The sequence below is a fragment of the Brienomyrus brachyistius genome, unplaced genomic scaffold, assembly GCF_023856365.1.
Source record: "Brienomyrus brachyistius isolate T26 unplaced genomic scaffold, BBRACH_0.4 scaffold50, whole genome shotgun sequence".
NCBI classification, from domain to species: Eukaryota; Metazoa; Chordata; class Actinopteri; order Osteoglossiformes; family Mormyridae; genus Brienomyrus; species Brienomyrus brachyistius.
The window spans coordinates 311662-336502 of NW_026042325.1; the positions used below are offsets into that span (position 1 = coordinate 311662).

Consider the following 24841-nt stretch of genomic DNA (forward strand, 5'->3'; position numbering starts at 1 on the left):
TATTGTTCCTAATTTACATTAATGATATTGACACCAATACATACAGTAAACTGGTTAAATTTGCAGATGACAGGTGGGTGGTGCAGCAGATACTGAACTAGTAGCACATAGGCTACAACAGGATCTTGATTTAATTAGAGACTGGGCTGATACCTGGCAAATGAAATTTAATGTAGATAAATGTAAGGTAATCCATGCAGGGAGCAGAAATATAAAGTACAGATATTTTATGGGTTTCACTGAAATAAATGTAGCTGATTATGAGAAGAACCTTGGTGTGTATGTTGATGCTTCCATGTCCCACTCTCGCCAGTGTGGGGAAGCAATTAAAAAGGCCAATAGAATGTTGGGTTACATCACTAGGTGTGTGGAGTTTAAGTCAAGGGAGGTGATGCTACGATTATATAATTCCTTGGTAAGACCCCACCTAGAATATTATGTGCAGGTTTTGTCACCATACCTTAAAAATGACATTGCTGCCTTGGAAAAGGTTCAACGTAGGGCAACAAAAATGATTCCTGCTCTCAGAGGAATGTCTTACTGAGAATCTGTTCAGCCTCGCCCAAAGGTGATTAAAGGGGGACATGACCCAGGTATATAAGATTCTAACAGGTCTGGATGCTGTTCAGCCAAATTGCTACTTCAATATTAGTTTAAATACTAGAATTTGTGGCCATAGGTGGAAATTATCAGGAGAACATTTTAAACTGAATTTGAGAAAACACTTCCTTACACAGCATGTAGTTAGAGTATGGAATAGGCTTCTTGTTCATGTAGTGCAAGCTAAAACCCTGGGTTCCTTTAAATCAGTGCTAGAAAAGATTCTAACAACTATTAGAATCTATTAGTTAAGTTCTCCTCAAACGAGTTTGATGGGCTGAATGGCCCCCTCTGGTTTGTAAATTTCTTATGTAAAATGATAAATCAGGGAATATGGTGTTTGCGTGATTTTGCTTTTTTACATCTATTTATCAGGCATAAATTTGTTGCATAAAGGTAAATATTGTGGTTGTTTTATCAGTGCTACAACACACTGTATACTGTGCTAGGTCATTGTTATGACTTCATGGCACCCAAATTCAGTTATTTAAATATAGGGTTCTGAATGTCAAGTTGTTTTCAACATGCTGGATTCCTCAAAATGTTAACAACTGGGCATGATTATCTGTACTGTAACTTCAATTTATTGTCTGATGCAGGAGGGACAGATAGATTTTATGTTTTACGGCTCATCTTGTCTGATATTAAAATAAAACATTAAAATAAAATATCCGTGTTCTCAAGAAAGGAAAAAAGAACAAAAATTAAAAATAAATTATCAAAAAAATAATACATTTTTGAAATTAAATTTATAATTTTGTTTCCTTCTCATTTTTTAAGTCCTTTGAAAATAATGTCCAGCATGACATACGTAACCTTGTGGAGCATTTTCTTCATTTTTCTCTGTGTGTTTGTCTTCGTTCCTACATTTACAGCATTAGCGGTTCCTCTTGCTGAGCAGGGGTGCCCCCCAGCCCCCCAGCACGTCTCATTAAAAATGGTGGTGAATGTGCTGTGGTATCTGAAAACTTTCTCTGGTACCAAGTAAACAAATATGCAAAACCAATTTTGCACTGTAAATTCTCAATATTATTCCTAGAGAGAAGGAAGCTGGAGGAAACACAACGTTCTTCTTGACCAGCATATCTACAGGCTTTCAAGGGAAAAAAAACAGCCAAGATGCTGATTTAAGCTCATTTTCCTTTCAGTAAATCCAGATTAGATCAGGTTCTCTCAAACAGCAACCGTGTCCATTTAATCCATGGAATAAAATCAAGTCTCCATCTCCCGACGCATTCTCATTCCTCTTCTGAGGAGAGAGTACCACAGTGGGGGGTGGGGAGGTGCCTAAAGTAGAGAGTAGAGGGTCTCAGTGGTGGGTGAAGGAGGGGTGAATCGCTGTGGGGGTGGGCAACATGTGTGCGGAGTGGCTGAAGGGAGCCAGGTGCCCCATGTGAGGCATGTGCCCTGCAAGTGCAGCACTGCCGAAGGGCGATGGCTTGTCCTGCATGCACTTGGAGAGCTCCTCAAAGCCTTCACCACGCTTGCTTTTCTTGGACTTGTTGGACATTTTGCGGTTTCGTGTCTGGATACCTTCCTTCTTCATGGTTAGTGGTCGGTTCACCTGCAAAAGAAAACAAGATTAGAGACAACTTTGATTCTGCTTATACCATAACATATGTGTGCATATTCTGAATAAGTATGATGAATATCTTTCTCAAAACTTCTTTTAACTACGGATGTTTCCCATAAACGTCTATTAAAATTAAATATATTACTGCTCCAAAAGATTTTTTTTAATTCTCATTGTATGTTTTTGTGCAAAACCAGCAGTAATGCCATGGTTCAGAAAAAAACTGCAAAACAATGAAAATGCCAACGGACATTAAAAACAATCCTTTAACTGTTTATGGTATCGTGAGTTTTTCCAGTTGGTTGGAAGTACCTAAAATACCATAACGAACTGGTGTGAGACTCGCGTACACTCTCCGGTGTTCCGCGAAAGGATACCTACTCAGAATGCACAGTGACGGGAGCAACGCTAAATATAAGAGGACTACTTAAAAAAAAAAAAAAGATCCCATCAGTCTAACCGACCCCGTCGGCTAAATGGCTGCCCCACCCTCGCAGCCCCCCTAGAGACGCTTCACTTAACAAAATGAAGTAAGGAAACAAAAACGGCCACTGGCTTGTGCCTGACGGGCTACAAGTCCCCCTTGCTATAATCAGTACAAGCTGTCCGCCCACTTCAGCATTTCGCCCGCTGTTTGTCTGACAGCCTCACGGAACTTACGTTGTGCAGCTTGTAGTAGAGGCCGCAGGCGTTGCACACCGGGTCTCCGTTCCCGTTGCGTCGCCACAGAGTTGTCGTGCTTGTCTGACAGTTAGCGCAGCAGGTGCCAGCACGTCTCGCAGCGGACTGGAAGCAACATAAATAGATTCTTTTATAACGTTCCGTCGCGTAGTTGGTGGGGGAGGGGCAACATTTATCGAAAGATGCAGTAGAATTAGTTTTGCGTTTTGATGAATTTTTGTTTCGGGAAACGGCCTTTCAGGCGCAGTGCTGGAGTGTAATATTCATAAAGAACACTAGTCCTGCGGTCTGTCTTAATTACTACAGTAAATCCAAATATTCTAAATTCTACCTTATTTTAAAATGCATATTTTTATTATTCATTGATGAATTAGAGCGTTGCTCAGGCTGTCTGGAGTTTTGCTCGTTTTCTGGGGATCGCTCTCCCATTGTGGGTTTTGACTTGGGGTGATTCAGTGCGGCTTGTATCATGCATTGTATCTTACACCCTTCGCAGATCGATTATTCACACTTAATAAGAAGCGATACAATGCAATAGCCTACCCCTAAAGCGATAGTAACTTCCATACGACATATTTCATGCCTGCAACTTTGCAGCTGATATAACATCTTTCCGCTAATAGTTAATTATCTTTTAAACAAAACCGAACCGGTATAAATAAAAGAACGCAACAAAAACCTTCAGTAGACAACACAATATAATTGGATAACAACGCATAACACAAATCCTTTCATTTTCCCATTCCCTGATTCCCCCCGCCTTCTTTCTTGACACATAATTGGGTGTTTCGGTGTTTTTATAATCGCTTTAAACTATATGTCAGTGTCTGGCTATAGAAATTTCAACTCCGTTTGTTGAAGACGGAAACACCAGTGAGTCCGGCTTCCTTATCGGTCCCGGGCAGATATCCGGATAGGAAACAACTGGATGGCCTTTGAACGGGCTCTAAAAACACCCTAGCTGAAAACTACAAAGAGCAGCGACGACTGACTCCATGGAAAACATAATGGACTTTTGAGAAAGCAGGAATGAGTCAGAATCGAAAATTGGAAAACGAAGTACACTGTGTGAGCCAGTTTGTAAATTCTGAATCACTCTACTTATTGCTTAATTCTAAAGCTATATATACATGTGTGTGTGTGTGTGTGTGTGTGTGTGTGTGTGTATAATGGCTTCAGCCCCCCTATTTTTGTCTCAGCCTCCATGAAAAAGTTTTCCTAAAACCATTCAGCGTTTTGTCCCGAATTTTCTTATACATTTTGAACCCCCAGTTCTGCAAATTTGGTGGGAAACCCCCCTCGTCTCGGCATATTTGGGGGGCATCCCGTATTTCTTCAGGAGGCTGAGCCCCCCTAATAATCTAATCCTAGAATCGCCCCTGGTAGAGACCAAATCAGAGCCAAAACACCCGTCCCCTAAACACACATTTTACTTCCACAATATTGGCAGGGACACATCCCTACCGTTCATACCCAAAACTACGCCCTTGCTTGACCGTCTGCTATACCGTCTTTCGTAATGGTATACTATTTAAAAAGTACGACTTCTGTATTTTTATGTATTGTATCAGTGTGTCTGTATATATACGCTAATAACAAAACTATGCAAAATAATTAACTATGCAAATTGATCGTGTGTTAGTGGTATATCTGGATTTTTTTATCGTAATATGTATGACCTTATTTGGCTTAATGGGGGATCATAAGTCTTGGTTTCAAATGTTTTCATAAACGGCACTTGTGACAAGACGTCATTTGTGTTTATGCAGTCAAAGTCAGGCAAAAAGTGTTAAACAAAATCTGACCTTGTCCTTAAAACGACATGTTTGGAAAATATGTTAAAACTAAAATATCATTACAATACAGATATACATAAACTAGCTTTATTTTATAGTTATTTATTGGACATGAATTAAAAACAGAAGTTTGACATGTTGAATGTAAGCATAACCTAGTAATACTGCATACCAGACTTAGTTGGCTGGTTCACATTGTAAGAATTTAGATAGACAACTGTTTATTTAACCTACCTGTATTTGCCATCTATGTATTGTCTGTGGCAGTAGGCTATCCCAAATTTAATATATCTGAATTGATATATACACACACACTATATAGACAAAGGTATTGGGACACCTGGCCATTACACCCACAGGACCTTTTATGATATTGTAAATCCATCAATATGGAGTTGGTCCCCACTTTGCAGCTATAACAACTGCTTTCCACAACATTTTGAGTCTGTCTGATGGTAGATGTGAAGGTCCGGCCCGCAATCTCTGTTCTAGTTCATCCTAAAGGTGTCTGATGGGGTTGCGGTCAGGGCTCAGTGTGGGCCATTCAAGTTCTTCCACACCAAACTATATTATATTATATTATATTATATTATATTATATTATATTATATTATATTATATTATATTATATTATATTATATTATATAGTTATCTTATTGTATATATTTTTTTACATTGAAATAATGAAAAATAAACTGAACAGTTTTAAATAAATATTTTCATTTAGATATGGGAATATATCTTAGGGTCATTTCAAGTATTATTTTTGCTAATATCTGAACATACTAAACATTTAAAAAATGCCTCCACTAGCTAAAAAAATGAATCGAAAGTGTTTAATTGATCTTTATGATCTTCATGACCCTTTGAGATCATCACCGCAGCACAGTAATCAACATAACATTGTGGTTCAAAGTAGCATAGGGCCCTACATAAGCTTAAATTCTGAAAGATTTTTTTCTCCTTATAAAAACTATTTTTTCCTGTATAAAAATGATAATGAAATAAGCAACAGTATTGGTATCAGTGGCAGTATCAGAAGTAGCAGCAATTATGATAGGAATAGCAATCCCAATAGTAGCAGTATTGGTATCAGTGGCAGTATCAGAAGTAGCGGTAATAATGATAGGAGTAACAATCCCAATAGTAGCAGTATTGGTATCAGTGGCAGTATCAGAAGTAGCGGTAATAATGATAGGAGTAACAATCCCAATAGCAGCAGTATTGTATCAGGTGGTGTAGAAGATCACCAGGGGTGAGTGTGAAGTACAATTCCAGGAAGCCGATAGGAAAATATAACTTTCCTGGAATTGTACTAACAGTCCTTACTTCTGTTCTACTCTGCCCCCTTCTCGGGCACTGTTTAAAAGTTTGTGCTCACCAATCTGCGTTTGGGTTTGATGAGGGGTCGGTTCTGGCCATTCATCTTGTGGTAGAGGCCACAGGCATTGCAGAGGTAGTGTCCAGTGCCATCTCTTCGCCACAGGGGTGTGGAGGTGGCCCCACAGTTGACACACTCACGGCCCTCTGAGCAGTATTCAGGTTCAGGGGACAAAGGAAACATTTATAAAATTAACATGCAAATGAAACAGTAACAGCAGTTTCAGTTTAGCAAGACACAAAACATCAGGTCAGAAACTGCCTGGTTAAATAAATAAACAAACACGGCAGTGTATATCTTTAGTTACTTAACGTAATCATTCAGTGAATATTTTAAATAGCCAGTTTCTGAAAATGACAATATATTAAATGCATATAGACGCAGCTGCACAAATAACACTTTTTGCCATCAGAATAGTTTGGTTGCACTGAGCAGTATGAAGAAAAGAGAGCAGTCAGGATGTTGGGAAGCTCCAGCTGTTATGTTGCTGTTCAATACAGACCAGTGCTCTGTAGTTTAGTACTTTCTTATTATTCCTGTGCATTTTTCCAGTTAGAAAGGGTCATGTGGTTGTTAGTGAAATCAACTTTACTGCACACCAAGACTTGTAAAATGTTTGAGGTTGAAATCCTAGGGGGCAGAGAAAGCTTACATGTTGTTCAACTCCCTTCTACAAGTCAAAATGGAACACCTGTTGATTAATTTAAAAAGACCTTATGGTAAGTACATAATTAACTGTGTAATTTTGATGATCATTGTAATGAAAACAAGTCAACATTATTCTGATCCCAGAATAGCCTAACAGATTGGCTGCGATGTCCTTTTACACACTTTGTCCACTGTTTGACATAACATGTGCCGTAATTTATAGCTACTATTACCTGTCCGAGTGCCAAATAATTAAACAGCAAAGTACACCACATGTCCAAAGCATGAAGAACAGTATAACTTTTGAAGCCTCATCTTCTGTGTCCCCACCTACTACTTATTAGTACCTGCTACTGGATGGCTGCATCCTGTCTACATTAGATTTCACATTTGAGCTTCTACAATAGGTCATGTTGTGCCAGTAAGCCAGGGGTGCATTTTTACAGAAAAAATAACTGCATAAAAAAAACTTTGACTGACTGTTCCATGTTCCTTTCGTCTGTCTCTAGGTCAAAAGGTGAATATTTTACGTTTTATATCCTTACTTTCAGGAAGTTTGAAAAGTGAAGTGACAATGCAAACGTATAATAACGACATCAGTGTAAATACTGAAATGGCAAAAAATAGTGCTTTCAGTCCCTATTATTATTATTATTATTCATTATTATTAAATAATTTGATCAGCAAATTCTCCTCGAAAAAAACAAGGGTCGTGATTTATAAGAAAGCACGACGCCTTGACATAATGGCCCAAAGTATTATTTTGTTTGCGTTACGAAGAAAGGGCGCCTGGAACTACACAAGGTTGGGCAGGCGGCGGAGCGTCGTGACTCGAGCTTTTGAACTACTCGCCGCAAGTAAGAAAAGAAAAGGGAAGCAAACGCTTACCAGCACAGAAAACATAAACGAAATAATACTGTACAATTTGGAAGTCAGGTTATAAAAACCATTCCGATTATATAATTTAATAGAACCTGCTAATAATTTAATAGAAAATATTTTTGCATATACGAATAATGGATAGGCAGTCAACGGATTGCCTCAGGTATTTCAAGTTTTAATCAACATTCATCATTATAGCGTAAATAGAACCTTTCAAATATGACAGTAGGTAAGCATGTCGATATTTACACAAAATATATTTAAATAACACATAAAACGCGCAAGTATTTACTTCATGTCTATTCCACATTCATGAACATTGAACGCTGCTTTGTGCAGATATTGGACACTTAACGCGTGTTTGCTTAATTTTAGTCTTTTCTGAGCACACATTAATGGTATTTTACTTAAATTAATCTAAAAAAATACGCCAGAGGTATAAATCTTCAATTTCACATGGCATATTTATTTATCGACTGTGCAGCATGATTGAAAACATAAATATCGCGTTGAACAGTATTAGTGTCTTTCAGTTAAAATTATGTGGATGTTTAAATTAAACTCTGTATGCCTGTAGCTATCAATAAAATATGCTTAGTGGATTATTATTTTAATTAATATTAAATTCATATATCTTTTTACTGTGGAGCAAGGCATAACAAAATATTTACATAATGACAAATTTCTGACTATAATTAAATCTGTCACGAGTGTTTCCATGTCTATTCCACATCCATGAGTTCCCACCAGTTTCATTTTGCAGTACAACCCGAACTGTAATACGAACTGTAAAATCGATGTGAACACTTTGAAAAATGTTTTGTTTCAGAATGACAAACATTTCGTGAATTGGTTCATATACCGTGCAAAGGGCTGCCCCCCCCCCGTCCAGGGCTGTTCCCCGCCTCGTGCCCGAGGCTTCCGGGATAGGCTCCGGACCCCCGCAACCCAGAAGTATAAACGGTTTGGAAAATGGATGGATAGGTTCATATGCCAAAATACGGTAACGCAAAATACCACACGAAATGCTGACAGTGGCAGCTGATAGTACAATCTGTTTGTGGCTGTGGTTTCGACCATTTTACTTTGCTCACCTGAACTCGACCTTGCCTTGGATTTACACTTCGGTGTGAAACCGGGGGGTCCGCCGAGCAGGCTGCCGTGATGGAAAAGGCTGCTGCTGTAATCGTGTGGTGTTGGGAGAGGGTAGGCTGGATACGTCGGGATGGGATGGTGTGTGGAGGTAGTCTGGGCATTCATTGAAGTCAGGCTGTTTCGTATCGGACTGCAACCTTCCATTTTCATTCCATCTGATATTGATAACTGGTACTTGATGGACTCTTTCTCGTCTATTCTAGTGGAAGACGATGATGGCGAAGCAGCTCCTGGATCTGGAGACACGTCCTTAGGTGGAGTCGGGGGGAAACTATAGAGGTGGTGTGGGCTGGAATGAGATGCCGAAGTCAGAGATGGCACGGGAGCAGTAGAGGAACCACTGCTGCAGGGAAAGCCAGACCTTGCCGGATGCAATCCGGGCTTGCTAAAGTGGCTGACCGCCCATGGGTTGGGATGATGCGTCGCGGAAAAGGCCGCCTTGCTACTGTCCAGCCACGGGATGCCTGGACTGTGAAGGAGGTGCGGTCGGCAGACTTGACTCCCTGCGAGGCGAGCTGAAAAACGGTATCGCATTATTTTCACAAAGTAATACTGTTCAAACTGTAGAAGTAAACACGAATGGAGGCTATTATTTTTCTAATATCAGCAACCCGAATGGAAAAACGATAAATCAAAGAGCTCATTTCTCACCTGTTGATAAAGACTTAAACACAACCCCGGCATCCAGTTTAAGCAAAATATTCTCCAAAAGATAGTCTATAGACTAAGCACAAACCACATAACCGTTTATAGAACAGAGTGAAATATAGGATAGTCTACGAATAGATTTAAGACGTCTTCAAAAAAAAACATATTTAATAGGCCTGCAATATATATTTAATTACAGCATTTTTCTGGGACCAAAGTGCTACTTCGTCGCATTGTTACAGGACGCACACTGAGAACTTCAGCGTTTTCAGTTTTGATTTCATATCCGGGAAGTGCCTCTCTCGTTTTATTTTTTCTGTTAAGTCAAACAGACATAGATTAATAACACGCACTTCCTTAACCAATTGCTTGCATTTTATTTGTTGTTTCTCTGCCTTTAAACATTTCCGGTGGGCAGCTGAGGAGTAGGCCTATTAATAATATACTATAGGTACAAAACATAAATTCAAAATAAAATAACATTTTCATTAAAATTCATTCGCTATCACTGACATAATGAGCCCTGTCCCTCGTCACTAATTAGCCTAGCTGTTATAACAGTTTAACCCATTGTGTTATTTTTCACCTTCTGTAACGAGTTTCTTTTTTCTCTCTGATAGTTAGAAAAACAGTTATACTCTAAATTTAGTGCGCCATGTGTTATGTATCGATACGGTGGCCAGTATTTTAAATAATAATGAAGAAACTTTAGCCTGAATGAAACGGTAAGCCAATACAAAAGGCTGTTCCTTTACTGCCATCTTATTGCAGTCTCCGAAATCAAAATGCGAAGTATTTTAACTTGAGTTTAAAGGAGACCTCGTGGAATTAGACGTCATTTTCCGGAATGTAAACGATTCATTTTTAGGTTTTCTAATATAGAAATACCAGCAAAATATCCTGTGTAACTCACGCTAGCATTTTCGGGACATGGCAACCTACCGTGAGCTTGACTGTAAGACACCCTGGTTCGGGAGCTGGGATAATATGGATTTCCTGGTGAATCCAGATGGTTTAGAAAAACGTCGACCTCGTCTGGTGGCAGTAACTGGGCCATGGGGTCCATGTAGTTGTGTGTCAGTCCGGGGTGGTGCGAGTCCGTGTGTTGGCTGTTCAGTATAGAGTGGTGATGTGACATCCACCTAGACTGCTCGGCCGCTACTTCCATCTCCAAAATTGTTTACTATACTAAAAACTGCAATTTACAAAAACCCCTCTCCTCAAAAATACGTGTTCGCTCACTTTTGCAAAAGGTCTTCGTGTCCTTTCGGAAGGGATTTCCGAGTACAATTTTCTTGCCCTCAAGTAACAGCGATAATTAACGTTCTGCTGTTTCCTTCTATTTCAAGGCAAAGCCCGTAGTCTTGTTTTTCTTGGTTAACACCTGTAACAAGACCAAATAAAGAGAGTTAAGGAAATCTCATGTAAAAATCGATGTTGCTCTAAGTGTAATACGTTTTATTCGCCTTATATTAAATTAAATGTTAAAGATGCAAACAGTATACTCAACGTCTGAAGGAGAGAATCAGTCATTCTAGGAATAGGGCACACTTATATAAAACACTCAGTGAACTCAGTGACCAAATTCTTACAGCAAAAATAAACAGAACAATACGTATTTTCTTAGAAAAATACTTACTGAAAATGTTAAACCAAGATGACGTGGAAAATTTGTTTAAATAATTTTCCTTATTATTCTGACACTGGAATTTTGCATGAAAGTCCCCATTAAATATAGTTAGTATAACACTTAAAGACTTGGATGTTAAACCACTTTAGATGCTAAGACTCTAAACTTCATGCCATGTCATATTCGATTAGCTATTTTATTATTTTGTCTCCCGTAGAGCAGGTTAAGTCGCTGTTCTCTTTTACGTTGGCTGACTCTATTACAGTCATGCAGCTGCCGACACTGTCAGGACTGGCGCCAGTAAATTCCATATCATAGGCGAAGGGGCGGGTCCCATGTTCGACAGTGACCTCTCTCTGGCCAATAGTAACTTCCCCTTTTGGCGATTGGCCGCGAACATCGCTGAACATACACGCGCTTCAGTCCTCGCCCAAAACAGCAACATGAGAAAAATGTGTTGTGTGATGCGGTTTACAAAACTGCAGGAGTCAAAATCAATAGTGTTAAATACCTTAATTATCTTTAAATAGCAAGACAGGTTAGCCGAGTTATTACCGGGACACTTTAAAAGTACTATCCTGCGGCTCTGTAAAGTAATTACTGCTTTTACAGAATATTTTGGAAAGCTATAGGCCATCCTCCATACAAATACATGTAATAATTATTAATATAATTAATATTGATATTAGTTTGATGTTTGTAACCTTTCTCATCTGATCTGTCAGTAAGGTTGTAGTGTGATTATCATAAATTGGAGTTATCGATCTTTGTATAAGATAATAATTAGGCTACAATGTAAAGTGTGTTTTTGATGGTAAATTAATCTTAATTTTAAGTGTTACTTTTTACACATCAAGAAGACCAAATAAAGATGTTAACACCTTTCGTTTCAGTTTGGGAGGAGATTTTCTCTGTAGACGAAGGGGAACCCCATTGCCTTGAGCGTCTAATTGTTTGTAATTGGCGCTTACCACATTCCTCTTATAAAAACATTGTCGTCTACCATTCTAAGCGATCAAACACCACTTTACATCTTAATAGACCCTATCTCTCACTTGTCGGCAAATAGGGCGTGAAGGCTCGTGTGAAAAAGCCGATTGGTAGCCATTGACCAGAGTTTGTTAATTCTTGTTCACAATTATCTGATGGCTAAACAAGAGAGCCCACCAGGCATAAAGACAGAGTGTCGCCTGTTAACCTGATTACATGTCGCGAGGTACAGCGTGTATCCTCACGACCACTCAGCTGATCCTCTTCTTTCTGTCCTTATTCCTTCCACTCTAAAATAGCGCACTCTCCACTACTTATGCCCATAATATTATGCTAAAGAAAACTTTCTGTGTTTCAGAGAAATGCGTCTTGTTTATTTCTGTTAACGTGTACCGCATGCTGGTATTTCTAACGGTTCGTATACAGTCGACTTCGTTGTTAAAATGTTTTTTTGAAATATTTTATTTTTGTAATTCTGGAGGCCATTGGCTGACTTTCTAACAGAACAAAAACTCGTTACAATAGCGAACAACTTGATATATTATTCAGTGAACCTGCTTGTCAGGCCTGACACACGGTTTGATCTTGTTGCAAGCGGCTGGATGCGCCGAGCTCGCCGAGACTTTCAGGCTGTTCCGCCCATGTTATCGAAACTGCGTGCACCCCGCCCCCCGACTTACTTTCTCTTATAGGCCTTGTGGTGCAAAATGCACCTAAAGCAGATTCTTTCGAAAAGATAAATATTTATAAAAAGTAATTGTAAAGTGAACAAATTCGAATAGACGGCTTATTCATTCGCGATATATATGAAGATACAATTTTGCTATGATGTTTTTTAGAATATGTATGAATTGCTTTTTTATAAATTATGGTTGCTTCTCCATTACTGATGGAGAGATGCATTATTGCTCCAGTTATTAATATTTGACTAAGCTAATTTACTAATTAGAAATAATGAACAAATGACAAACGTGAATGATACATTCGCAGTTAGAGTATCCATCGCGGGTTGATGTGGACCGATACGGAAATGATTGACGCGTTATAATAGACAGCAGAGCCCAGACTGGCCGCCTCTTCGACGCCAAGAACTGACGTCACCTCATTAAACTGATACAAAACATAAACTTTTAATAACACAAAACGAAAAATAACGAAAAAGAAAATGTTGAAGAGTGTTTGTGTCCCAACAGAGGCAATTAAAGAATACAGTTCCTAGGAATTCAACAATTTTTCTTCCTTCCATCTTAAATTCATCCATATCACATTCTGATCCTATGTTTATAATAAAATGTGTGTATTAATTATATTATCTAAGGCGGCATTTATATGGACCGGCAAGCCGTATGTATGAAAATGAGGGGTTTTACGTGAAGATAGACCTACAGATGATCTGGATAATAAGCATAACTTCAGCTTAATTCATAATTTTACATTAGTGCTCGGTGAAATACAAATCGCTACACATTTTTTCAAAAACATCACTCATTGTCCGCCGTATAAAACAGAGATGTTTTTATTACGTTCTCCACTATGACGCTGCAGTTACAGAACCCCCGATTATCTTTAATAATTCTGCGGACTGTATTTAAAACGCATCGGAAAATGCTGTAGACCTGTTTGGTTAATTTCTTGTGAGCTGACCGATCTTTATATTCTTTATCTTTATTTGGGCCATTGATGGTGTGTCCAGAGACCTGCATGTGCTAAGAAATCTTGCTAAATGGACGTTGCCTGCCTGATTCTGTATTAGAAATAGGTGCATAGGAGAAATGCATCGCATATCATTATGGAAATGATGCATGCAGTGTTTTATTGCATATGTATTCCCTGCATGCTGTCACTAAACCTGCCCATGCACTTGCTGGTCCAGAATGTCGTTCTGCCATATCATACCGGTTTGTTTCTCATGTGTAGAGTATCTCAGCTATACACGCAGCAAATAATATATCCACTTAAATAAATTAGTTCTTTAATTTATCGTTTCGGAATTCGGAAAAATAACAGGGTTGAGTCTTTCATGACTGCCCCATACACTTGTTTACCAACTTGTTTTGTTGTTAAAGAACTGCTACTACACTTTATTTTCTTGTCGCCTGTGATTGTCGGTTATTATCCGTAGGAAGTATGTTGGCCTGTGTTAGAGCGTGCACAAATAGACTGGCAGCTTTTGCTCACATGAACTAAAGTGGTTTGAGCCAGCCTGACTGACGGTTAATCACGGTGCAAAACTGTGAAGGAGTAGCAATCATCTCACTCTGTGCTGAAGCTGAACGATGACACTTCTGCCCATTTGTTTGTTTTTTTGGTTTTCACCAGTCACAGACAGGCAGCGATTTCGCTTCACCGCGAAATCAGCTTACAAAATTTTGTTTATGGGGAGTGGACTTTTTTGAGTAGCCTATACTTTAGAAGCATGCGAGAAGCCTCGGAATCCACCTCAACATTTAACGCAACTTGCTAGATATACTTTACACTGACTGTTCCTAAGTCACGCAGCTATATGCGAAAAGATATTTATTAGGCTATATATCTCTGAGGGTATATAGTTATGATTTGTGTTCTGTGTTGTAAGCACATTAGGCCTATTCACCAGTATTTAGACAATGTCATGTCATATAATCTTATTCAGGGATAACGTCTACATTCGAAACTTTAATGCCAAACCAACTCCGAAAATTGCGCATTAATTTTTGCCTTTTTCTCAATTATATGCAATTTCTACAGTAGATTGGCCATAGAACGTACAATAAGCATTAGCGGAAAAGAACAGTGAATTGGCTGAGGGATCGATAACACCTGCAATAAAACGACTACCTGCGTCTTTGATCTTTTTTATATTTTTATTTTCATTATGAACGAGAAGCAGAATGTTATTATAGCAGAACGTTATGTATAAACTGGATGCAGCAAAATGTAACAAGAATTCGGTGCAGAATTCTGCAGTCTAAGTACCTTGCAGAACGGCGCGGTAGATGGTTCAGTACCACCGTTTTAATGTCCGCTGTTCTGGCAAAAGTTATATATTAAATATATATTTTATTCACAGTTCGTTAAGAAAATTGTCAATAATAATATTATAAACAACTGTTCTAACAATTAAAAAGAAGGGAACCAGGCAAAAACATGAAAAACAAAGATTACCTTGACATTACCTTTTATTTGCTGTATCCCATGTTGTGGTTATCCGAAAGGGACGAATGTCATTGTTATTGGTATTCGTATTACTAGCAGAAGATTTAGTTACAGTACTTCAGAAATCATTAGTGAAGTGTCAGGGACGCGAGGTCTGGCTCTGGGAAATTATCTCGCGCCGCCCGCAGGTCTCTCGGAGGACTGGTTTTCTTATACTAATCAAATTATAATTAGTCTTCAGCTGTTTAATCAGAGTTCAGACACATTCTGGTGATTTGTGAAATTAGATTTTCTTTTCACACTGTCATAGCTAGCAGCTTTTGCATTTTCATTTCAAACTTTTTAACAGGTCAATCTGCAAAAATAGATTTTTAATTACAGAAACAAAAATACCACAACGTCAAAACAAGCTGGGCTATCTAAAGTAAAATCAAATTATTTTTTCCTAATCGACTGAAAGTAAACAAACCACAGTTTATAAGAAAGTATAAAGTGATTACTTTATTACGTCATGGAAACGTATTATTGTCGTAAAATACTACTGTCGAGTCTGCGATAAGAGCACGAGGAATAAATCGGAGAAGAAACACTCACATACGTGCTGGTCGTTTTTCTGGTACCACTAGTCTCCTTATCCATATGTTACGTATATGCTGGCCAGTTTTTCTCTTCTCGTGCCACTCCAGCCCATCTCTCTCTCTCTCTCTCTCTCTCTCTCTCCCCCCCCTCTCTCTCTCTCTCTCTCTCTCTGTCACTCTCGCTCGCTTAGGAAAATAAATCAACGTGACGCCGTCATATTTTCAGTACACATGAGCCCGTGTCTTCTTAGTCAATCTGGTGCTAACATTGGACTGAATAAGACTGAAGAAAATGCTGAGTTACTCATTTCGGGTTACCCTAACTACTGATCATTCGCCAGAGGGGGATTGGCACGGCTGCTGTAGCTTACCTGGAGTCCACTTCACAAGCGGGGAGGGGGGAGCTAAAAAAGCGCGTAGATGCAAGGCCGTAGTTATATATTCAGATATGCTCACAATGTCCCCCCGATATTTATTGGTCCACTCAATGTTGACTCCATGGCAACGCCCTTGAGTAAATGTAGTCCAGTGGGTTCCGCATTCAGATAACCGATGGTTCCAAGTTAAATGGAACCGAATTTGGGCTTGAATAAGGAACTGAATTACAGGCCTATATTATAGCTGCTGGATTTAATTTGAAATATTTAAACTAGGTTTTTGTGTAATACTGTTTCAGCTTTTTTCAGAACCGCTAAAGTACACCAAGCGTAAAATATTCATATGTTAAAGACGTAAGTGAGATTCAGTGATAACGTAAATGTGTTAGCTTATTGTGAACCGCCCCTTGGTCATTTTTCGGGCGTTTTACGAGAGCGTCCCCTAAATAGTGTTTTGATTTTGGAAATTTTTCTTCGATGTTGATTGTAGCGATTTGTGATTTCAAAGCATTCAGGTAATTTTTAGGTATATGTCACCAACTTTCCTACACATTTCTTTCTGATGCTTGTAATGTCAAATGTTTCATCTACTCCCTGCATATGTGTCGCATTTATAAAGCGGCATCCTTCAACACTGCATGGACTTCTAATGGTCATATTTACCACAAAATACGCCCGACCTTTGTCACAGTAATACTCCGAATTAGCGCTAAACCGTTTTCTACCTCACCTACACAATTATTTTTTTCTACGCCTGGAACATGGGTGTAAGTTGCTATAACTCAAATGCACCTGCAGCGGGTGCGTTCTAGCCCAAGTCTCGTGTCGGAGCTGTTCTGAGGCTTTGCATGTTTTAAACGTTTACGACAGAAATGAAAACGAATAGAAAGCAGAATTAAATAGACTCCAGACGACGCCACCAAAATCAATATTTCAAAACAATTCTTCGTCGGTCGCGATATATTTAAAAACAGCTTTAGAGTAATAGGTGTACAACATGTTGCGTTTAAAAATAAAGCATTAAGATTTGTCCCAGAGAAGAAACAAGTACATACATTACAAATAAACGTTGAGCGTTTAAGAAGCTGGACTCATTATACTACAGCATTAACTCCGAGTAATTAAATCATACAGGGCCGACTGTTGTGTTAAAATGTTGTAGTAACATTTTAAGCTACTGCATATGGACATTTTTTGCGTATAAGTAAAAGACCAAAATGTGTGCGTGTTTCAAGGTGCACCATACACATGGGGACCAAATCACGATGTGATAAAAGCCTGTTATTTTGACCATGTAGGCAGAAACTCAATTTTATATAGGCCAATATGAAAAAGAAATCTGTGGCAGCAATCAAATAACTAAAATAGCCAAAGGTCTTGTATTTTATTTGGTTACTTATGATTACGGTTAGGGCTGGGTAGGGGGTAAGGTCGTCATAGTTAGGATTAGTGTTATGCCCATAGAAATGAATGGAGAGTCCCCACAAAGATACAGATACCTAATCTCTATGTGTCTGTGTGTGTGTTAAAATAAATGAAATTTGCATGATAATGTGCAAAAAACTCGATGTTATAATAAGAGTCCCTAGGGTTCTTCTGTAACTCGCCTGGCTGTTTGAAGGAGCGCGCGCTGATGTGTGCCCGATAACTCCTTATCAGCGTCTAGCATCCACTTCGACTGAGCCTTTATTACAAAACATTTTTAATGAATGTCCCTGTCTACACCCACCTCGGTCAAATACAGATTCTGTCTTTTTTCGTAAAACTGGGAACTGCATGTTGTGTATAAGAGGGGATAAAAAATGGATATATTGTGCAACAAATTAATCATCGTTTCACGTGCTGTGACATCACTATGTTGTCAGTTTTGCCGATTACGGTCCTCCTTTAATAGTCTATTATTACTTCTACTAAATAATAATTCCAATAATAACGAAGTATTTGTAATAATAATAAAGTAATAGAAATAATTTAGACTAATAATGAAGAACAAAGAACATGAATAAGAAAAAATAAATTGGTTTAGCTGACCATTTATTAATAGTAGTGGTGGTGTTGGTAGGCTAATCGTTCTACCTCAAAAAGTACAAGGGATCCACTCCTATATTCACGCTCCAACTGCAGTGACCTTCGTGGTTAAAAAGAGCAAGTGCATTTACAATGCTTATTACGGGCATGGTCGTTAGCAGACGGGGTGGGATACTCGTAAAATACAATCTGGATCTCAGGATCCTCTTTCGTTTGATTATTACCGTCCAGGGGTAATTTTTCATCCTTGCTAGCTAATCTTTGTTCTTTGTGGAGATAATATATAGGCTAATCGTTATCAGCGTGCGGCTGGAGGTGTCAGGAGAATTGGGCCCGTCGGGACAGAAAATGGGCGCCCAAGAGCCGCGGAATAAACGGCGCTTCTTATCTCTCACTCCCAGATTATCGCAGCCTTTTCAAACCCGCACAACAAACATTCAATGCATCTAATGCATCATTTAACGGAGAAGATCTCACAGGTTGATAGAGAGAGATAAACGAAGAGACAGATACATTTTTACACGTTCTATACTTTCATGTATAATATATAAGCAACATTAAGATTGAATGTTTGAGCACATACATTTTGTTTGGGTACACATTTCTACACAAGGATTACCACGAAGCCCCTAAGGGGACATGGGAGGTGAATTTCTCACAATTTTTGCATAGTGTACTTTCAAAGGATAAAACTAATGGAGTAATAAGTCGGCCTATAAAACTATATGGCACAGACAAGTCCAGTAAAGTGTACTTTAAGCTTCAAAGTGTGAGGGACAATGCATACCATTTAACCTTCAGAACATTGCACTGTCCATTCACTACCAGTAATTAAGTTAGACACCGCTATTTAGTTATACAATTTTTAGTTTATTACTGAATGGATGCAGTGCAGTAATTAATAGTAACGCAAAATATCGCGAGATTTCGCAAGGTAATGCAAAAGTGTTACGAGATTTTGGAAAAGTATTGCGGCATAACACAAATGTATTGTGAGATCTCATAAAAGTATTCCGAGATCTCGCAATATGACACGTTATTTTTTTCCTCCCATTATTTTTTTTCTAAACCATACAAAACCATGTCCCCTTAGGGGCTCCGTAGATTACAGATGTTTCTATATTTATGTCTAAATAGTATTGGGGGGGGGGACAATATTATTTATAGACGTTTAAAGCCAATATATTTACAAGGCATTTCATGTCCTTTGTATATAGACCTATCACTTTATGTATACTAGTTTGCTGTCTCTTGCTTTTTATTAGAAAAAAAATCAATAAAACATACAAATGCATATTAAAAATTGTTAATATGTGTATATTTATAGCGATAAATTTGTAGGAGTGTTAATCTGTAGGCCTACATGTGGGCACCAGAACAGTGTATTCAAAATTGTGCTGTGATGTAATTGTGCTAACTATTTAATGTTTCTTTTGTTAAAAACATTCACTAACATTTCTACTTAAATCCTGGGTACTCATGAAAATGTAAAAGTGCACTTACTGGATATAAATTTTTGTTGTATTAGTTGTTGGGGAAAATTCATATACGTTTAAACATCACAGATATCTAGAGATTAACAGAAAATCGTCAAAGGATACGACGCATTAGGAAGCAAATTGGTGGAAGCAATTAGGTGTTGTGTTTTAACGTCTGCATGTGTTAATGTGTCTAATTCCTCAGGACCAATACCAAACGGATTTTTATGAAAACTGAATTAACCTCTATGTAACCTACAGTGAGCGGAATTCCCATGTGACAATTCATGCGAATGTCTATGTGTTATTTACTGCTGAGAACTGAACGAGAATTGAAAATGAACTGCCACTCCGTGTGCGCGTAACCGTCCTGGGACGTCTGCACTTCTTCCTTGCATCTGGTCTTTGATTGCAGCTCAGAGTTCATATTTTATCGGGGTCCACCTTTACAAAACCATGCAAATACATTCCCTTCAGTGTCCACCAGGTTGGATGCTTCTTCTAGTACGCTGCACGTAATGGCTAAAAATTGAAGTTTTTTACACTGACCATAAAGGGAAAGCAATCTTGATAACAATAGACAACGTAAACCATTAAAAAAATCCACTTAATAGCGGGCATCGATTTCGAAAGAGTAAACGTCATTGTATTACGCAATGTATTAAACCCACCTACATGTACATTAAACATTTAATTACATTACGAACAGTTTACAAAGTAGGATGTACGAATGCACACCAATCGAAATAAACTAAAGTAGTAATTTGGCAAAGAAACGTACTTGTATGAAATCATACGTACTTTCGAATCAAGCTAGACAAAAATAGAGCTTTCATCAGTTTGCGAAAAGTTGGTTATAAACAGATAGCCTATATTAGTTTAGTAAATAATTTATTGTTTATTGTGTTTTAAAACAGGACATGTCATTCAGATCACTTGATAAAATAAATAGCGATTTATGTAACTGTGATGGTGTAGGGATCTGCAGGGGTAGCAGTTGTGATGAATTCTTCGAATGTAAACAAACGTGGTGGAAAGCATTAACACGTAACCTACTTTTGTTGTGAGAAAAGTGGCTATAAAAACCGCGATCTTCGTGCTGTATGCGGGATGTATCCATAGGCCTATATGTGCGTCATACACAGCAATAACAGACGTCTATTTTTCATAAGGGAACATTAGAGGAAGTTGTGAGTGACACTTGTGACAAAAAGATGCGTTTTTCAATATATACAAGCTCTCCATTAATAACAAAGTATGTTCACCGACTTAGCGCCTGATGGTCGTCAAGGTAACATAGATAACGAGCATTAGTTTCCATATCTTTACCACAGTTCGTAATATTCTGGGATTATCCATTCTTCGATATGGTCAAACACAAAGTCACGAAACTTGGTGTTTTACCGTTCTCGTGGCCCTACAGTTTTGCCTCTCCATTTAATGTGGTGTATCTGACTTTTATTAATAATCTGTCTTTGCCAATCAACGGTAAAATACATCACCATCAACAAAAACAGGGAAACGTCGTACATTTCGAGAGGAGAGTGACATCTAGCGGAAACTAAGTGTACAGTTCAAGTGAAAAGCGGAACGGGGTTTCGCTGGCATTGCGAATATTTGACCATCGTCGTGACTTACATGAGAATTCTGCTGTGTTGCATAGCTATTCTTTGTAACGATTTTCTCCTCATTTGTGAGGGTCTTATTAGTTGCTAGAAGACAGTATCACTTTGTATTAGTAGATTCCACTTAGAAATCTCATTTTGTCTTTATTTTTTCAGATTTTTCTGTAATCAAACGGTACACGGCAGCTACTAAAATCTCCAATTCATGACCACGTCCACATTTACCTCCTATTTCTATCCATCTTTGTAACCCAACATCCATAACTACATTTTCTATGTCTTCATTATTTGCCTTTATTCTCTCATCATTCTTAACTTTTCATTGTTTTTTTAACGTTCCTTAAAAGTGTTTTCAGATCTTCAGCATACTCTGCTATAAGTATGGTGTCATCATCATATTGGATACTATTGATGTTTCTTCCTCAAATCTCGAGTCCACAATTGACTTTTTTTCTGTGCAGCTTCTGCCATATGATCTGTTTGCCAGTTTAATATACACGGTGTCTGATACATTGACCAATCTGTAACCATGCAGTCTGACCATCTTCTGTCCAGACTCTAAGTTTTTGGTCAACTTTTGTTCTTCATGTTAAAATAATCAAATTACCCAAGCACCTACTTGCCCTTTGAAAAGTCTCTGCATGGCCCTGGACAACAGTAATATATGTTTAGTATGTAACTAAACTGATGTTGCTGTCCTTCCGATTTTTCCAAGCCCTGGTGTTTTTCCAGTCATATGTTCTCGGGAAGCACTGTCAGTGACGCGTCTGGTAAGTGATGTCACCACGTGTTTAGGCTGGTGAAGGTTATCAGGAGGCACATACTGTATGATACAGGAAGCAGATGTGATGGAGAGATTCTTCCTGCCTGTCAGACAATTCCAGAGCACCCAGAACTGCTGCTATTTGTGTTGTCGGGGACCTGTGAACACAACTGTGGATCTGACTGCACCTGTGAGCTGACACAGAGGAAATAGTGAATAGGAAGCAAAGTAATGACATGTAAGGAGGGGGGCTGCTCTCCCCATTACAGTCAGTGGTTTCCTGTAAGCAGTGGTGAGGAAAACACAGGGCTTGAAGATTTGGAAGGTAATCTCATCAGCATCTTCAGCACTAGTGATGACATAGACGATTATAAAAAGCTCACCCAGTGTTGCCTTGCTGTGAAACTTGCTTGTATGCACACACAAGGACCATGTGGTTGGATGAAGGCAGTGGTAGCTGCTGACAAATTTTTAGTAATGCAAACATTTGACTGAACCCCCGACACCCGGTATAAATTCTGACCCGATCATATTTTAGTCAGAACTATGAATATTACAGCAAATATTAAAATATTCATTACACTTTGCATTGTTTGCTCATTTCAGTCCAGTGTAGCTCACTTTAGCCTGTATCCTGAGCCTTCAATGCGTGACTAACCAGGTGAGCTGATGCTTAAAATGTGATGCTGGCAACAACATCCTGTTCTGAGACAGTCATTATAGACATACAAATAAAGTTAACTGAGAGGCTTGATTAAAATACGAATAGGCTACACAGTCTTAGACTATTGTTTTACTCTATATTACACGTGCAACCAAACGCACAAGCAAAATCCAGAATATTGTTGTAGTGGCAAAGTGAATCTGCCATCTCCCTGTAATTTCCTTTGCTGTTGGGAGTTTTTTCACTCTCATCGTGTCCCCTAAATGCCAGCTCCTGTCAGCCTAAAAATGAAATCGCATTAATCAACCTTAGCAGAATCTTGCAGTTCCTCCTCACTGTGTCGCTGGTTTAGCCTAACTGGAGATACATCCTTTGTTCATGAATCTATCAGTCTTCCCTAGGGTTGCTAGCTTCAATATGAAAATAAGAGTCCACAGAGATTAAATTTGGCTAAACTGGTACAAAACAGAATGCAGCATTTTATTTTTCAATACAGGAGCATCCCATGATATACAGGAAGTGTGACAACTCTAATCCTCACCTTTCCCAAAAGACTCAATAACTGGACCGCACTGACATGCCCCCCCCTTCCTAGTGGTAACTGAGATGGTGCCCCTATGTGGTTGCCCAGTTGATACACCCCTGCCACAGTTAAGTCCCGGCTCCAGCAATTACTATTGGCTTCCCCGCCCCCCCCCAGCCTTACCCAGTGGCGGTCAGTGGCACTCCCCCTGCAATTCCTAAATTGGCACTCCCGGCCTCCCCCCAATGCTAATCTGGTGACTCCCATAATCCCCCACCCAGTCCAGAATTAAAGTCCACACAGAAACTAGGTGACTTAATAATTTAATAACTTAATGATTCTCCTCCTCTGCTTGTGCGTTGCATGTCTTACTGCTTCATTGTGTCACAAACATTATCACATGCACAGAGGCAAGAAAGTTATCGCTCAAGCTTAACTCTGGAAAAATGGATAAATGGCCAAAAAGATTGCGAGCTGCTTCTTTAAGTGGCAATAGCAGTGCACTCTGAAACTTAAGGCCAGTTCATGCTTCACTTTTCCACGTGTTCATATTATGTTTGACTGTGGATGGTCACGGACGGTGCACGCATACAGCATCACCAGACCAAGGATGCGTTTCCCAAAAGCTGAACTGGCATCTAACACTTCACTTTTCCATCTGTGCTTTCGGTTGCTCATGGATGAAAGTGATGGAATTTTCATCATCAAGCACTGGCTGTGGACAACCGCGGTTGGTGAGAGTGCAGTTTTCTTAAAATTATGCATAAAATTTAGGATGGGGTCTTGGTGATAAAATTTTAATGTGTTTTTGGTGCATATTTTGTTGATCATTTAAGACAGGTAACCCTTATATTCTGAAAGTCAAGTAAGGACACAAGTTCCCCCCAACATTCCTAGGCACAGACGTCTGGATGTTGACTAAAAGTTAGAAAGATGCATAATTATATGTAAAAAGACAATTCTAATGCATTTTATGTTCTTGACCTGCTCTATGTCTATTTTAGTGAAAGGACCTATGTATTTACACAAAGTAAAAAAGCAATAGAAAATTTCAAGTTTGCAAAGCATGAAACTTGACTAGTAGCTTCTTGTGACTTAAAATCTCTACCCAATAATCAAACCCTGCTTTTTCTCAGTGAAGAAGTGTAGTGGAACTTTACTGTCACCTGCTCCTCCAGCCACTAGAGGGCACAGCAGTCTTCACATCTGACATCAGAGAGATGATCTGCACCTCTCAGCACTGCCACACCTCCAACAGAAATTCAAATGAAGTCATAGAATCACACAGCACCACAGGGAACGAGATATTTACATATTAAAATGAACAGTGATAGAAATGAAAGGCATTACAAAATGGCAAGCGGTATCTTCGAAAAAAACAAAACCCCAAGAAATATTTACATTTTAGATTTATACTCAAATTCATCCCTCAATTTAAACTGCCGAACATTTTCAGCATACATACTGTATCAATCCATCCCTTTCTCCCAGTTCTCAAAACAAAACAGTGAGCTTTACACCAATCAAAGGACGTCCAGTGAATGAGGCACATTCACACTACAGGCAAGTGAGAAACATCAGTCCACCTAAACACTGCTTATATTTGGACTGAAGTAGAAAGCTCAAGTATTAAGAGGAAACCAAACAAACAAACCTCCATTTCGTTTCTAAATGACTTCACAACTCA

The 24841-nt window shown here is 38.8% G+C and overlaps 1 protein-coding gene across 2 annotated transcripts; it reads right to left on the minus strand.

The window, feature by feature from the left end:
* Positions 1 to 1161: 1161 nt before the first annotated feature.
* Positions 1162 to 15815, minus strand: LOC125723636 (GATA-binding factor 2-like). 2 transcript variants are annotated; one of them, XM_049000422.1, is made up of 6 exons: positions 15139 to 15815; positions 10306 to 10747; positions 8655 to 9230; positions 6031 to 6176; positions 2834 to 2959; positions 1162 to 2164 (listed from the first exon to the last, which is right to left on the minus strand). In XM_049000422.1, exons 2-6 carry the CDS (start codon positions 10529 to 10531, stop codon positions 1910 to 1912), a joined length of 1329 nt encoding a protein of 442 aa, XP_048856379.1. In that variant the 5' UTR covers positions 10532 to 10747; positions 15139 to 15815; the 3' UTR covers positions 1162 to 1909. The 2 variants fall into 2 exon arrangements, with proteins under 2 accessions (XP_048856379.1, XP_048856378.1); XM_049000421.1 differs by lacking the exon at positions 15139 to 15815 and adding an exon at positions 11003 to 11296.
* Between the last annotated feature and the right edge of the window lie 9026 nt (positions 15816 to 24841).

What these genes read in the sequence shown, in the direction of transcription:
- LOC125723636 (XM_049000422.1), bottom strand. Translation starts at nt 10,531, where the DNA reads ATGGAAGTAGCGGCCGAGCAGTCTAGGTGGATGTCACATCACCACTCT. An exon ending in CAAGGCAAGGTCGAGTTCAG is followed by an intron (nt 6,177 to 8,654) that starts GTGAGCAAAGTA and finishes AATACTGCTCAG; the next exon opens with AGGGCCGTGAGTGTGTCAAC. An exon ending in TCAAACCCAAACGCAGATTG is followed by an intron (nt 2,960 to 6,030) that starts GTGAGCACAAAC and finishes TGTTGCTTCCAG; the next exon opens with TCCGCTGCGAGACGTGCTGG.